At 56.5% G+C, this 12,994-nt stretch overlaps 1 protein-coding gene across 2 annotated transcripts; it reads left to right on the top strand.

The window, feature by feature from the left end:
- Positions 1 to 1,325: 1,325 nt before the first annotated feature.
- ATP13A2 (ATPase cation transporting 13A2) lies at positions 1,326 to 12,767 on the top strand. Of its 2 annotated transcripts, none has more exons than XM_048967567.1 (32): positions 1,326 to 1,669; positions 1,748 to 2,132; positions 2,275 to 2,467; positions 3,650 to 3,723; positions 3,827 to 3,994; positions 4,072 to 4,130; positions 4,229 to 4,337; positions 4,413 to 4,492; positions 4,761 to 4,838; positions 4,994 to 5,063; positions 5,155 to 5,289; positions 5,705 to 5,771; positions 5,947 to 6,081; positions 6,173 to 6,340; positions 6,414 to 6,524; positions 6,626 to 6,672; positions 6,755 to 6,891; positions 7,094 to 7,145; positions 7,221 to 7,427; positions 7,496 to 7,609; positions 8,322 to 8,478; positions 8,550 to 8,670; positions 8,761 to 8,885; positions 9,580 to 9,740; positions 9,815 to 9,907; positions 9,981 to 10,060; positions 10,258 to 10,410; positions 10,513 to 10,609; positions 10,783 to 11,006; positions 11,148 to 11,299; positions 11,460 to 11,632; positions 11,738 to 12,767. In XM_048967567.1, the coding sequence occupies exons 2-32, from the start codon at positions 1,917 to 1,919 to the stop codon at positions 11,903 to 11,905; spliced, it is 3,924 nt and encodes a 1,307-aa protein (XP_048823524.1). In that variant the 5' UTR covers positions 1,326 to 1,669; positions 1,748 to 1,916; the 3' UTR covers positions 11,906 to 12,767. The 2 variants fall into 2 exon arrangements, with proteins under 2 accessions (XP_048823524.1, XP_048823525.1); XM_048967568.1 differs by having other exon boundaries at positions 1,327 to 1,669; positions 5,950 to 6,081.
- Positions 12,768 to 12,994: the final 227 nt, after the last annotated feature.

Raw genomic sequence — 12,994 nt, 5'->3', positions numbered from 1 at the left:
TTTCTTGTGCATAGCCTCTGGCTTGGTCTGTGGTCCAGCTAAATGAGGCTTGCATTTGCATAAGTGTAAGGAAGAGGAATCATTAGTGATCTGAAGATATTTATAATGGCTTTTTGCTCTTCATCATCTCCTCTCCCTGCAGCCATGCATGTGACCCAGCCATGGCTCTGCATAGGGCTGTTATTGTGGTGTCCTGGTCACGGTGGATGCTGCTGACACATGATGGAAAGATGTCAAAGGGACCATCAAAGAGAGTTTATCACAGGGAGCCCTTGTCTGCGTGCAGCCCTTTGGACTGACATGAAATAAATTTGGGGCGGTGGGGACAAGATAAATTACAGAGCCTCCTGGTCATCAGATGAAATAGCAGAGGGGGGAAGAAAGAACAGAGGGTCCTTTGCTGGGTGAGGAGGGGGGTGCAGGGCTGACACGTGAGTTGGGATGCACATGATGGGGGGGAGGAGGCCGTGTCCTGATGCACTCAGCACACGAAGCTGAAACCCTCTTTATGACCCTTCGTCAGGGTGAGATGGCTTTCTGCACTGCTTGGGGCTCGTATCCAGGTAAGAAAGAAACCTTGCCTCCCCCAAAAGGCCATAAAATAGAGAGGGGAGATGCTTTGCCATCCTTCTGCTTGGTGGCTGTAGCACCTCCCAGCTCCCTGGGTCAGGCAGTTTGGCACTGTGTGCTGTTGTGGGGTTGAAATGAAGACAAGGATGCAGCCCCAGGCTGTAAATCACTGCTCTTCTTGCAAACCTGCCAGCTCGTGCATTAGCAAGCAACGCAGCACCACTGGGTGCCTGCAAGAAAGACGTGCTTGGAGAATAAGTGCTCTGAATCCCCAAGGTCAGCCGTGTGCTGCCCTGTCTGCTCGGGTGGTTGGTGACAAATGTCAGCTAATTGCTCATAGCAGCAAGGCTTCATCCAGCACAGGAAAATCCTCCCTGCTGCTGCTCGGACGGGCTGTGCTGGTACAGGAGTTTCTTTCCTTGTGACCCCGATGTCAGGAGCAGCAGCACGCGTCTGCAGGGGCGCCTGATGTTAGGGTTCGAGTTAGGCTGTGCCGCTGCATGGAACACAGCCATCATTAATGACTGCCCGCACGGCCAGCCACAGCCGGGAACTGCGGAGAGCCGTTAGAATTCAAACGTGCCACTTCCGCTTTTCTGCGCGCAAGCGCTGTGCTGCTTGGAGGAACAAACAGCATAGAGTTGGCGGACTGGCGGAGCAGAGCGGCTAAAGCAAAGGGACTCCACTTCCGCGCAATATGCTTGGGAGGACCTATCACCATAGAGAGGGGCGGCACAGAGCGGAGACAGCAAGAGCGGCGCTCTGCGCAGCTCCATGGTGCTCTGCGGGGACTCGGGTGGGTCCGGAGCTCCATTGACCGCTATGGCCCCGGGTGCAGTTCCTCACTTTGGCCACGCGGAGGCAGCAGAGACCGAGGAAAGAGCTTCGGCCATAGGGCCCGATTTAATGCCAAACAAACGAGAGCACGAAGCACGGCGACGCATCGATAGAGAGATGCTGACAGAAGCAGCAATGCACGGCACAGCTTGCACAAGGGAGGAAATCATGGCTCGTTCTCAGTGCTCTGGGCCGTGCTCTGCTTAGACACGCTGCTGCAGGGGGATTTCCTGGACGATTTCTGCGGTGTTTCTACTGAGAAGTGAGCAAAGCTGTTCCTCATTCCTGTAACCTCGTGCCTGTTGCTGGGCAAATCACCAACCTTCCTTTTTTCTGCCAGCTGTGTTAGGTTCTACCCAGGCATTGCTTGCGATCTGACGGGAGGGGAAATCCTCCGTAACACGAAGGCAAACGATGGAGCGGATCACGGATCACGGAAAAACGAAGTTGCTGGAGATCCGGGCTGGCGTTTATCAGGAGCACCGCCTGCTGGCTTTTGTGTGCTCAGCATGAGTCACCGACTGCCGGTAATCCCTTGGGTGCAGAGCAGGTTATCGTGCTCCGAAAGGCAAAGTTTCGGCTGGCTGCAAGCAGTGCAGGGACACAACGCGTTGGGGAGTGCTATTTCTGCACCGAGAAGCATAGACCCCAAGCAAAACATTTGCTTCGTCTCCCTTCCTGCAGAAGAAACCCGACGCGAGGGTGGCTGCGTGCGTGCAGCTCAGGTGGGCTGGGCTGCTCCTGGCAGCGGTTTTGCTGCAGCTGAGCCCCACGCAGCCCCCAACCATCACCGAAATGGGGGAGGGGATGCAAAGCCCCTATGGGGGCAGAGCTGCTGCATTTCCGCATTTCCACGTTTCCACACAGGTGCTGAGGCTCCATGGGGGCAGAGCACGGATCGCTTCCCTGCTGATGCTGCTGATGATACGGGGAGAGGGGGGGGTTGGTGCGAGGACTACAAACCCCGGCAGCTCCCACGCTCCGCCCTTCCGCTGCCGCTGCTCAGCGCGGCCCCGAGGCGGCGGCGGGCGGCCCACGCGTGGCCCCGCCATGAGCTCAGGTCAGGGGCGATGATGGGGATGGGAGGATGGGGATGGGAGGATGGGGGGGGCTGCGATGTGTGATCCGAGGGGGTGGCAGCGCTGGTGAAGCCCTGCGGTCGGGTGGCACGCAGGGGTTGCACGCCGTGTTGTTCCTCGCTCTTGCGGTTTGCACAGACCCCAGGGCTCGGTTATCCCCCGCAGGTCGCATCTCTGCTCCGCTTTGCTCTCTTCTCCTTTTCTTTGCTTCCCTTCCCCGTTCCCCAGCTCTGGCCCCAGCTGCACGGCCGCATCCCGGCTGTTGGCCCCTTTACGCCGTGCAAGGAGATGCAGCCGGGCACGGTGCGCTGCTCAGCTCCGGATGCGAGCAGGCGGGGCGTTGAGTTCCTCTCTTCTACCTTTGGGTTCCCGTTGGAAAGTGCAGGAGAGCAGAGCGCAGAGAGCTCCCCTGCAGGCCGTGGTGCTTGCAAAGCACCTCGGAGCTTGCAAAGGAAAGATGCTCTCATTGCCATCCAGCATCGCAGGGTGAATAAAGCCCCGTGGTTTGGGGCAAGAGCAGGGACAGCAGCTGCCCTGCGTTGTGTTTGCACGGCCACACCTCATCCACAAACTGCGGTGTGCAAACTGGTTGTGCAGCTTTAGCACGCTCTGCCCGCCCCTCTTTGGCACCGGCTGCTTCCTGGGCACAGCGTGGTGGATCCCGTGCCTTGAGATCAGCTGGGAGCTCCATTCGTGGGCTTTGGGAAGCAGCCGGGATGGGAACAGGTGAGAAAACCCACAGCTGTGGGGTTGGGGTGGTGTAGGAGTCACTGCAGTGCTGGCAGGATGGTCGTGCAGTCCCCCAGAAAGGTTCTTAACCCGTGGAGCTGTGCACACGTTGCACAGTAGGGAGCTCAAACAGCAAACAGAAAAGGATCAAAACACATTTTCCATCCGTTTCCCAGCACCCAGGCGAGGAGGAAAGGACAGGGAGGAAAACAAGCATGAAAAGCACTGCGGGATGGTTTGCCTGGCGCTGCCCCAGCACCGCTCCCTGTGCCAGCTTCTGTCCCCTGGCACCGCCTGCTGTCACCCATTGGGGTTCTGTGGGCTTTGGATTGGATTTGGTGGCACTTGTGCCCCGCTGTTTCCATCCGTGCCGCTGCCACCCATCCGGCACAGCTTTCAATGCCATCCTAACGCATTTGCTTTTTGCATTGCAGACAGCAGCAGGCTGCTGGGGAGCCCACGGCCGGGCTACGGGACGCTGCAGCACGACACAGACACATCCTGCATGGTACGTACAGAGCTTTGGGTGAAGGGGAACCCGTTTGTGAGCAGGCAGAGCATCCTGCTTGGAAGGAAATTGCATAAGTGAGTGCATTTTGGTGTTCCTGCAGGAGGTGACGGGGTACCGCAGCCAGACGTGGCGCACGGCCCTGTGCCATGTGTGCTGTGTGCTGAGCGCTGGGCTGCTGCTGCTGCTCTTCCACTGGAGACCCAGCCTGCACGTACGGGCCAGGTGCAAGCCTTGTGCCTTGGGGCAGGCAGATTGGGTCATCATTCGGGTGAGCACCACGGGGGGGGTTATGAGTGGGATGGGGTTCCCTGCTTGCATCCATTGGGACGCTGTGTGTGTTTGCAGGATCGATTTGGGCAGTGCTTCACTGCACGCGTGCAGACGGAGATGCTGGGTGAGGGCAGGTGAGCGAAACTCGTGTTGAATGGGTGGGAAGTGGGAGGGAGGGGGGGGGGGGGGTTGGTGTTTGTAGAGATTGAGATCTGTTCTGTGCCCCGAGCAGCCTGGAGCATCACCACGGGGCCAGGCTGGAGGACCGCAAGAGCAGCATCGCTGTTGGCCTGGCAGATGAGGAGGAGAGCCGGGACACCATCCGCCTGCACCAGGAGGAGGTGATGCCCACAGACCCCCTCCCTGCTCCCCTGTGCCCCCCACAGCCCTTTAAAAGCCCCCTGATCTCTGCTCAGCACAACGTCCTGCGCTATTATCTCTTCGAGGGGCTGCGCTACGTCTGGATGGAGAGGAGGCAGGCGTACTGCAGGGTCAGGTACTCCTCTTCCCCAAAAAACAATCCTGATCCATCTGCTGCTCGTGCACCCACACCACGGCCTCTCTGCGTGTTGCAAAGCCTTCACAAATCCTTGCACTGTGCCCCTTTTGTTCCTGCTCCCAGCCTTGGCTGAGCACGCGGAACAAGATGCTCTCTCTTTCCCAAAGGGTTTTTGTTGACGTGGACGTGCTGTGTGTTCTGCTGTGCTCCCAGTGATTCTGAATCTGTTTCTCTTCCTTCTCTTTCCTCCCCCCCCTGCTCCCAGCGCCTTGGATGAAGGCTGGACCTGTGCAGAGCTCCACCTCTGTCGGGCTGGGCTGGGCCAGCAGGACCACAGCTCCAGGTGGGCATGCAGAGCATTGGTAGGATACAGCAATGACAGCAATCAGGGGTGGTTTTTTTTTGCATTTCATCTCTCAGTCTGAGCCTGGAGCTCAGTTACAAGGCCTGATATACCATTATATTGTCATTTGAATACCTTCCATCCTTACCATACAGAAGGAAGATCTACGGCCCAAACCTCATCGAGGTGCCTGTCAAGTCCTATGCTAAGCTCCTGGTGGAGGAGGTGAGCACCCATGGGAGGACTGCAGACCCAGGAGCATCCCCAGTTGGCTGCAGAGCATCCTCTGCCATCCTGACCATAAATCTCTCTGCAGGTGCTCAATCCCTTCTACATCTTCCAAGTGCTCAGCATCGTGCTGTGGGTCTGTGATGCCTACTATTACTATGCTGCCTGCATCTTCCTCATCTCCACCATCTCCCTGGGGCTGTCCCTCTACGAGACGAGAAAGGTTGGTGGTCGGACCTTGGGAAATGCTTCACAAAGCCCACCCTGTGTTGGGATCTGGCTTTCTGGGGGCTTTATAGGGATCTGGCTTAGTGGAATAACCCTTTTCTGAAGCCAGCTGGCTGAGTGTGCATTGAGAAGGTTTCATGAAGCCATGGAATCATTAAGGTTGGATAAGACCCCTAAGATCATCCAGTCCAACTCTCTGTTCATCCTCACTATGCCTACCAACCCACATCCCCACGCTGAACACCTCCAGGGATGGTGATTCCACCACCTCCTTGGGCAGCCTGCTCCAATGCATCACCAGTCCTTTAGACCACATCCCACATATGGTCCCCAGTCTGGTGCACTCATGACCGAGGTACTTTGCTTTTTGAGCTGCTTCTGGCTCCCCCTAACAGCTCCCTCCCTTGCAGCAAAGCACCACGCTGCGCAACATGGCCAGGATGTCCATCAGCATCCGAGTGCGCCGTGCTGACGGAGGTGAGTGTGATGCCTGTGATGAGCACAGGCTCCTTTGGGATGGGACCAACCCCACCTCGTGGAGACGTGCTTGGCTTTTCCTGCTGGGAGCACCCCAGTGGGCTCAAATGGGTGGTGGATGGAACAGCGTTGGGGTGGTTTGGGCTCTGGGTGCAAAGGAAGGGTGCTGTCCCAGCAGAGGAGGCGATGGTGAGCTCAGCAGAGCTGGTGCCTGGGGACTGCATCAGCCTGCCCTTGGATGGAGTGCTGGTCCCCTGCGATGCTGCACTGCTGACAGGCGAGTGCATGGTCAACGAGAGCATGCTGACGGGTGAGAGCATCCCGGTGAACCCTTCCATCCTTGCATCCAAGCTCTGGTGATGAATTAGCAATGCTCATCACCTCTGGGTTTTTTCCTGCAGGGGAAAGCGTGCCGGTGCTGAAGACGCCTCTCCCCGATGGTGGAGGGGCTGCAGGCACCATCTATAGCCCCAAGGAGCATCAGAGGCACACGCTGTTCTGTGGGACACACATCATCCAGGCCAGGTCCTACATGGGGCAGGAGGTGCTGGCTGTTGTCACCCGTACAGGTAGCACCGTGCGGTCACCATTGGAGTGGTGGCTTTAAGCACATGCTGAGGTCCTCCTGCTCTTATCCCATAGGGTTTTGCACAGCCAAAGGTGACCTGATCAGCTCCATTCTCTACCCCAAGCCCGTGACCTTCAAGTTCTACAAGGATGCTGTGAAGTTTGTGCTGTTCCTCGCTGTGCTGGGTAGGGAGGCATTGCCTGGAGCAGCCGAGCTCCTCATTATGGTAGAATCCCCATCTCTGCTTGGCTTTGTACCACAACCCATTTATTTTTCCTCTGCACAGCTTTTATCGGCACACTGTACAGCATCTTCATCATGATGAAAAACCAGGTAGGGGAAAGCCACCAACCATAAAGATCCATCAACTGAAGCTATCAGGATGCTCACCCCATTTACGCACCTCGCCTGCCAGGTTCCCGTGGGGCAAATCATCATCCGTGCCCTCGACCTGATCACTGTCATTGTGCCGCCAGCTCTCCCAGCTGCCATGACCGTGGGCTCCATCTATGCCCAGAACAGGCTGAAGAAACGTGGCATCTTCTGCATCAGGTTGGATTTTAGGAACAATTTCTTCTATGAAAGAACAGTGGTGCAACGGTATGGGTGGCCCGGGGGGGTGGTGGGGGTCACCATCCCTGGAGGTGTTCCATGTGACTCTGAGGGATGTGGTCAGCGTGGGGTGGGTTTGGGTTGGACTGGATGATCTTAGTGGTCTTTTCCAATGTTAATAATCCTGTGGTTCTACGCTCAGCCCTCCCCGCATCAACCTGTGTGGGAAGATCCGCTTGGTGTGCTTTGACAAGGTGAGTGTTTGGGGTGGCTTCATGCCGTGGCTCCCAGCTTGGAGCCGCTCCTGCCCTACTGTGCTCATCCTACAGACGGGGACCCTGACAGAGGAAGGGTTGGATGTATGGGGGGTGATCTCCCTGGAGGACGGACGCTTCATGCCCATCATCCACGAGCCGCGCCGTCTGCCTGCCGGCCCCCTGCTCCATGCCCTGGCCGCCTGCCACAGCATCACACTGCTGCAGGGACAGACTGTTGGGGACCCCGTGGACCTTAAGATGATGGAATCCACTGGATGGGTAAGGGGAGCAGTGGGACTGGTGTGGAGAGGGTGATGCAATGCTTTCTGCTTGTGCGTTGCTTCCAGCGCCTGGAGATGGCTGAGGAGGATGAAGGGGAGCTGCCTGGCTTGCAATGCTTTGGGACAAAGGTCTTGGCCGTGATGAACCCTCCACCTGAGGAAGAACAGCCACCAGGCAGGGTGAGCACCTCACAGCATCCATCGGGGAGATCCTGGTTGGATATTGGGCAAAATGTGATTTCCAAAGGAGTGGTGATGGGCTGCTGCAGCTGCACAGGGGGGTGGGGGGGTCACCTGGAGGTGTTAAGAGCCATGGAGATGCTGCTCTGAGAAACACAGTAGGCATGGTGGGAGTGGGCTAGCAATTGGGCTTGTTGACCTTAGAGGTCTTTTCCAACCTTCATGATTCTGGCGTGCTATAAATGGGTGCGTTGGAGATGGTTTGGTTGGACTCAGTGACCTCAGAGGTCTTTTCCAACCTGAATGATAATATGGTGCCATAAATGGGTGCATTGGGGATGGTTTGGTTGGACTCAGTGACCTCAGAGGTCTTCTCCAACCTGAATGATAATATGGTGCCATAAATGGGTGCATTGGGGATGGTTTGATGGTTGGACTCCATGGTCTCAGAGACCTTCTCCAACCTGAACGATTCTATTGTGCTATAAGTGGATGTGTTAGGGTTGGTTTGATGGTTGGACTCAATGGTCTCAGAGACCTTCTCCAACCTGAACGATTCTGTTGTGCTATAACTGGGTGCGTTGGGGATGGTTTGATGGTTGGACTCGATGATCTCAGAGGTTTTCTCTGACCTCAATGGTTCAATGATTCTGTCCCTGGATTGCATCCCTGGATGCTGTGCTTCATACCCCTGGGTTGCCACATCTTCCAGAAGCACCGCTCTCCCGTGGGCATCCTGCGCCGCTTCCCCTTCTCCTCCTCCTTACAACGCATGAGCGTCCTCGCAAAGCTGCCCGGCGACGACGCAACCTGGCTCTACATCAAAGGAGCCCCGGAGGTGGTGGCCAGCCTCTGCAGCACGGAGACGGGTGCGTTCCCACACTGCCATCCTATCCCCGTGCCTTTGGGAGCTGTTGGGAGCCCGCTGTCCCCGCGGCAGTGCCCGCGGATTTCTCCCAGGTGCTGCGGCATTACACCGCCGATGGTTTCCGCGTGCTGGCGTTGGCTTGCAGACCCATGAGCACAGTGAGGAGCTTTGAGGATGCCCTGCAGCTGACGAGGTGGGTGCACGCTGCTTTGGCTTTAGATCCCATTTGGTTTTTGGTGTGTGGTTTTGGAGGTGGTGCCACGCAGCTCGCTGTGCCCGACAGGGATGTGGCAGAGTGCAGCTTGACCTTCCTGGGCTTCTTGGTGATGAAGAACGTCCTCAAGATGGAATCAGCACCCGTGATCACACTGCTGAGGAACGCTGGCGTGCGTCCCGTCATGGTGACAGGTGGCACTGCAATGGGGGGACAGGGCTGGGGAAGGGGGGCAAGGAGAGGCCGTGGGGCTGCACGAGGGCTGCGGGGCTCTGACAGCATGGGTCAGTGGTGAGGATCCACTGGGAGGTGGGGTTAGGGCTGGGGTTGGGGCTATGGGGTTAAAAGAGTTATGAGGCTGTAGGTTAGGGGTCACAGGTTTGGGTTCTGGGCTTAGAGGCTGAGGTTAGAATCATAGAATCATAGGGGTTGGAAGGGACCTCCAGAGATCATTGAGTCCAACTCCCCAAGAGGGTTCATTAGGGATCCCTTAATCGTTAGGGGTTATGAGCTAGAGTTAGGTGCTAGGGTTAGAGGCTGGGGTTGGGGTTAAGGGTTATTAGGAATCCCAGACTGTATTTTGAATGCATTCCCATGATTTGTTTGCATCGTGTCCCTTTTGTGTGCCTTGCTGGTGGGTTTGGAGAGCCTCTGTAACCAACACCCTTAGAGCTGGGGTGAGCAAGTTGAGCAGCAAAACCCCTGTTATGCCACTGTTACACCATCAGCAGCATGAAAGTCCGTATCCAGTCAGCACTTTGATATACACTGCCTGCACAGTGCCCTGGGGTGGGTTCCAGCAAAGCCAGCAGAGCTCTAAACCACCGTGCCACCTTAAGTTTGGTTGCTCCATGGCTGCTACACCATTACTTCCATCACTGCCTGCAGGAGACAACATGCTGACAGCTGTGAACGTGGCCAGGAGCTGCTGCATGGTGGGACCAAATGAGAGGGTTGTCTTCGTCACCGCTTCGCCACCCGGCCGTGACCAGCCTGCATCTCTCAAGTTCATCCCTGCAGAGCTCTCGCAGGGCGAGAAGCAGCCGGAGGTGAGCTGAGAAGCAGTCCCAAAAACGTGTTGCTTCTCCAGGAACGTGCTGACGGGTTGCTCTGCCTGCTGCAGGATGGACAGCAGTGGGATGGCCGCCTGCACCTGGCGCTGAATGGCAAATCCTTTGCCGTGCTTCAGGAGCATTTTGCTGACCTGCTGCCCAAGGTGCGTCCCATCCCCATCCCCATCCCACCTGTGGGGTGTTGGTCACTGGGACTGAGCCATCCCCTCCTTGCAGATTCTTGTCCAAGCCACTGTGTTTGCCCGCATGTCACCCGAGCAGAAGACTCAGCTGGTGTGCAGCCTGCAGGAGCTCGAGTGAGTGCCCCAGCCCTGAGGGTTGGGGGACAGTGGGGACATTTCTTGGGCCATTTCCTGGGCACTGGAGGTTTTCTCAGTGTGCTGATGACATCCTGCCCTTTCCCCAAGCATCCTAAACACCGAGGCTTGACCTGGAAGTCCTCAAATCCCACTGTGTCACTGTTACGAATCCACCTTTTCTGCTTCTCCCCCAGCTACTGCGTGGGGATGTGTGGGGATGGGGCCAATGACTGCGGGGCACTGAAGGCAGCTGATGTGGGCATTTCCCTTTCGGAGGCTGAAGCATCCGTGGCATCACCCTTCACCTCCTGCCACGCCAACATTGAGTGTGTGCCCACGGTCATCCGGTGAGGGGAGAACCCACGGGGGGTTCTCAGCACCTCCATCCCCTCTGGGATGGGGTTTGTGGCAGGGCTGTGTTGTCGTGCTGATGGTGGTTCTGCCTGCAGGGAAGGAAGGTGCTCGCTGGTCACCTCCTTTGGGGTCTTTAAGTACATGGCCCTGTACAGCCTGGTGCAGTTTGTGTCCGTGCTGCTGCTCTACACAGTGAGTCCATCTGTCTTGGGGATGGGATGCATCAGCAGGGCCTTGGGAGGTGGGGGAGGACCACTCTGCATCCATCAGCAATACCCAGGGATGCCTGGGCCTTCCCTACTTCTGATTTTTATCACACCACGTGACCCCCCCAATGTTGAGGGCATTCCATTTCTCCCTCCCAGATCAACACCAACCTGAGTGACTTCCAGTTTCTCTTCTTCGACCTGATCATCACCACCACTGTGGCTGTGCTGATGGGCCGCACGGGTCCTGCCAGGGAGCTGGGAGTGCGTCGGCCCCAAGGGGCACTGATCAGCATCCCAGTGCTGGGCAGCCTGCTCCTGCAGACCACTCTGCTCATCACTGTGCAAGTCCTCAGCTACTTCATCACTGTTTCACAGAGCTGGTACGGGACCTGGTGCTGTGGATTTGGCCATGGGGATGTCGTTGGCCAAAGTCAGCTTGGATGATGCCGGCCAAAGCCGAGGGGGTTGGCGTTAAAAGTCAACTTCAGTCATCAAACCAATCCTTTGTGTTTATTCTTTAGGTACGTGCCACTGAACAGCACAGTGACAGCTCCCCAAAACCTGCCCAACTATGAGAACACGGTCCTCTTCTGCATCACTGGCTTCCAGTACCTCATTTTGGCCGTTGCCATGTCCAAGGGGTACCCATTTCGGGAGCCGCTCTACACCAATGGTGAGGCCATGAGCAAGGGGAGACCCCAGCCCTGCAGCTCCTTCCCCCCAGCCCTGCAGCTCCTTTCCCCCAGCCCTGCAGCTCCTTCCCCCCAACCCTGCAGCTCCTTCCCCCCAACCCTGCAGCTCCTTTCCCCAACCCTCTTCTTTCTCGCCCTCAGTGCTCTTTCTGATAGTCCTCGTGCTTCTCTTCGGCCTCTTGATATGGTTGACCCTGTACCCTCTGGGTTTCCCCAAAACCCTGCTGAAGCTGCAGGACATCGATGACTTGAACTTCAAGCTGCTGCTGTTGGGAATTGCCACGCTCAATTTCTTCGCTGCCTTTGTGCTGGAGGTGGGTAGCAAAGCATTGCACTCAGAGGAGTTTTAAGACCACCATCCTCATGGATCTATCCAAGAAACCCCCCCGAAACTTGTTTTACTTCTATCTTTGCTGCAGACTGCCCTGGACTACGGATTGCTGGGCTGCTTGCGTAAGCTGCGCCAGAAGAAAGCATCCAGCAAGCTGTTCAAGAGGCTGGAGAAGGATCTGAGCCAGCAGCCATCCTGGCCGCCCCTCAACGAACCACTCTTTGCTACCCCTCGGATGTCCATCGCTGTCAGATAGCACACACCAAACTTCACTCCTCCCTGCTCTGCAGGGGAGCACCGCACTCCTGTATTTATTTCTCCTGGTCCCACTGAGGGCAGCTGGTGCCTGGCTCCGTGTCCATCCCATGGGATGCAGCATGCAGATGAAAACGGTCCCATCTTCCCAATGGGGAGACCCTCAGCCTCACAGCCACGAAGCCATGTGATCCAGAAACCACACGCTTGGTCCTGTGGCCCCAAAAGAAGTGGTGGGAGATGCTAGAGATGAAAACTTGGGGGTCCATCTGGGGGTGCCGCCTGCCTTCTGCCTCCAGCACCGAGCCCTCGTGGCTGGTCAGAGCTGTGAATTTAAAGGGTCCTGCTTGTTGGTGGCACCCACTGTGGCCTCAGGGCTCTGCTCACTGTGAAGGAAACCTCCCTCCCTCCCTGCTGGCCACCTCGATGTGTAGGAAATGTTTACAAACCACTCCAGCTTGCCAAGGACGTTCTGAGCCAGCTTTCAGCAGCGAGGGGCTTGGAGAATCCAATGCAGAGCCCAAACCCTTATTGCACCTCATGCATTTTTGCCCTTTGGTCCATCGGAGCAGCTGGAAGGGCATCCATCCACCCCCTTCCAGGTCAGTGGGAGGTTTTGGCATGGGACCTCAGCACACTGGTGATGCTTCTGCATGGCCTTCCAGCTGTGCCAGCAGGAGCTTTGTAGCATTAAAACCCCCTCAAATCTCTATTTTTATTTCTATTTTTAACTCCATTCCAATGCATAAAGGGGTGGAGCAGGGTGTAGCACTTCTGGATTTCACATGGGTCTGGTGTGAGCACGTCTAATAAATTAATGCTATTTTCGTGAGAATGCCGTGAACCTCTGGGCAGGGGGATGGTGGAGGGAGGGCAGGGGGTCAGGGTGCGATTTGGGGTCATTTTCTTCTCCATTGGGGCTGGAAGATGCTGTAGAAGCAGAGGGCACCACTGGGATGTCAGAACAGGCAGGAGTTGACTTTGGCCAACGCCATCCCCAATGTGTTTCCAGCTGGAATTTGCTAGCAAAAAAAAAAAAACAGAGAGAGAGAGAAATTAAAAAATATCTATATAATTGCTGGAAAAAAGA

Source organism: Lagopus muta, chromosome 21 (assembly GCF_023343835.1).
Source record: "Lagopus muta isolate bLagMut1 chromosome 21, bLagMut1 primary, whole genome shotgun sequence".
Classification (NCBI taxonomy): Eukaryota; Metazoa; Chordata; class Aves; order Galliformes; family Phasianidae; genus Lagopus; species Lagopus muta.
This window is presented reverse-complemented; position numbering and strand designations above follow the sequence as displayed.

What these genes read in the sequence shown, in the direction of transcription:
- ATP13A2 (XM_048967567.1), top strand. Translation starts at nt 1,917, where the DNA reads ATGAGTCACCGACTGCCGGTAATCCCTTGGGTGCAGAGCAGGTTATCG. An exon ending in CAGCAGGACCACAGCTCCAG is followed by an intron (nt 4,839 to 4,993) that starts GTGGGCATGCAG and finishes CTTACCATACAG; the next exon opens with AAGGAAGATCTACGGCCCAA. An exon ending in CGTGGCATCTTCTGCATCAG is followed by an intron (nt 6,892 to 7,093) that starts GTTGGATTTTAG and finishes TTCTACGCTCAG; the next exon opens with CCCTCCCCGCATCAACCTGT.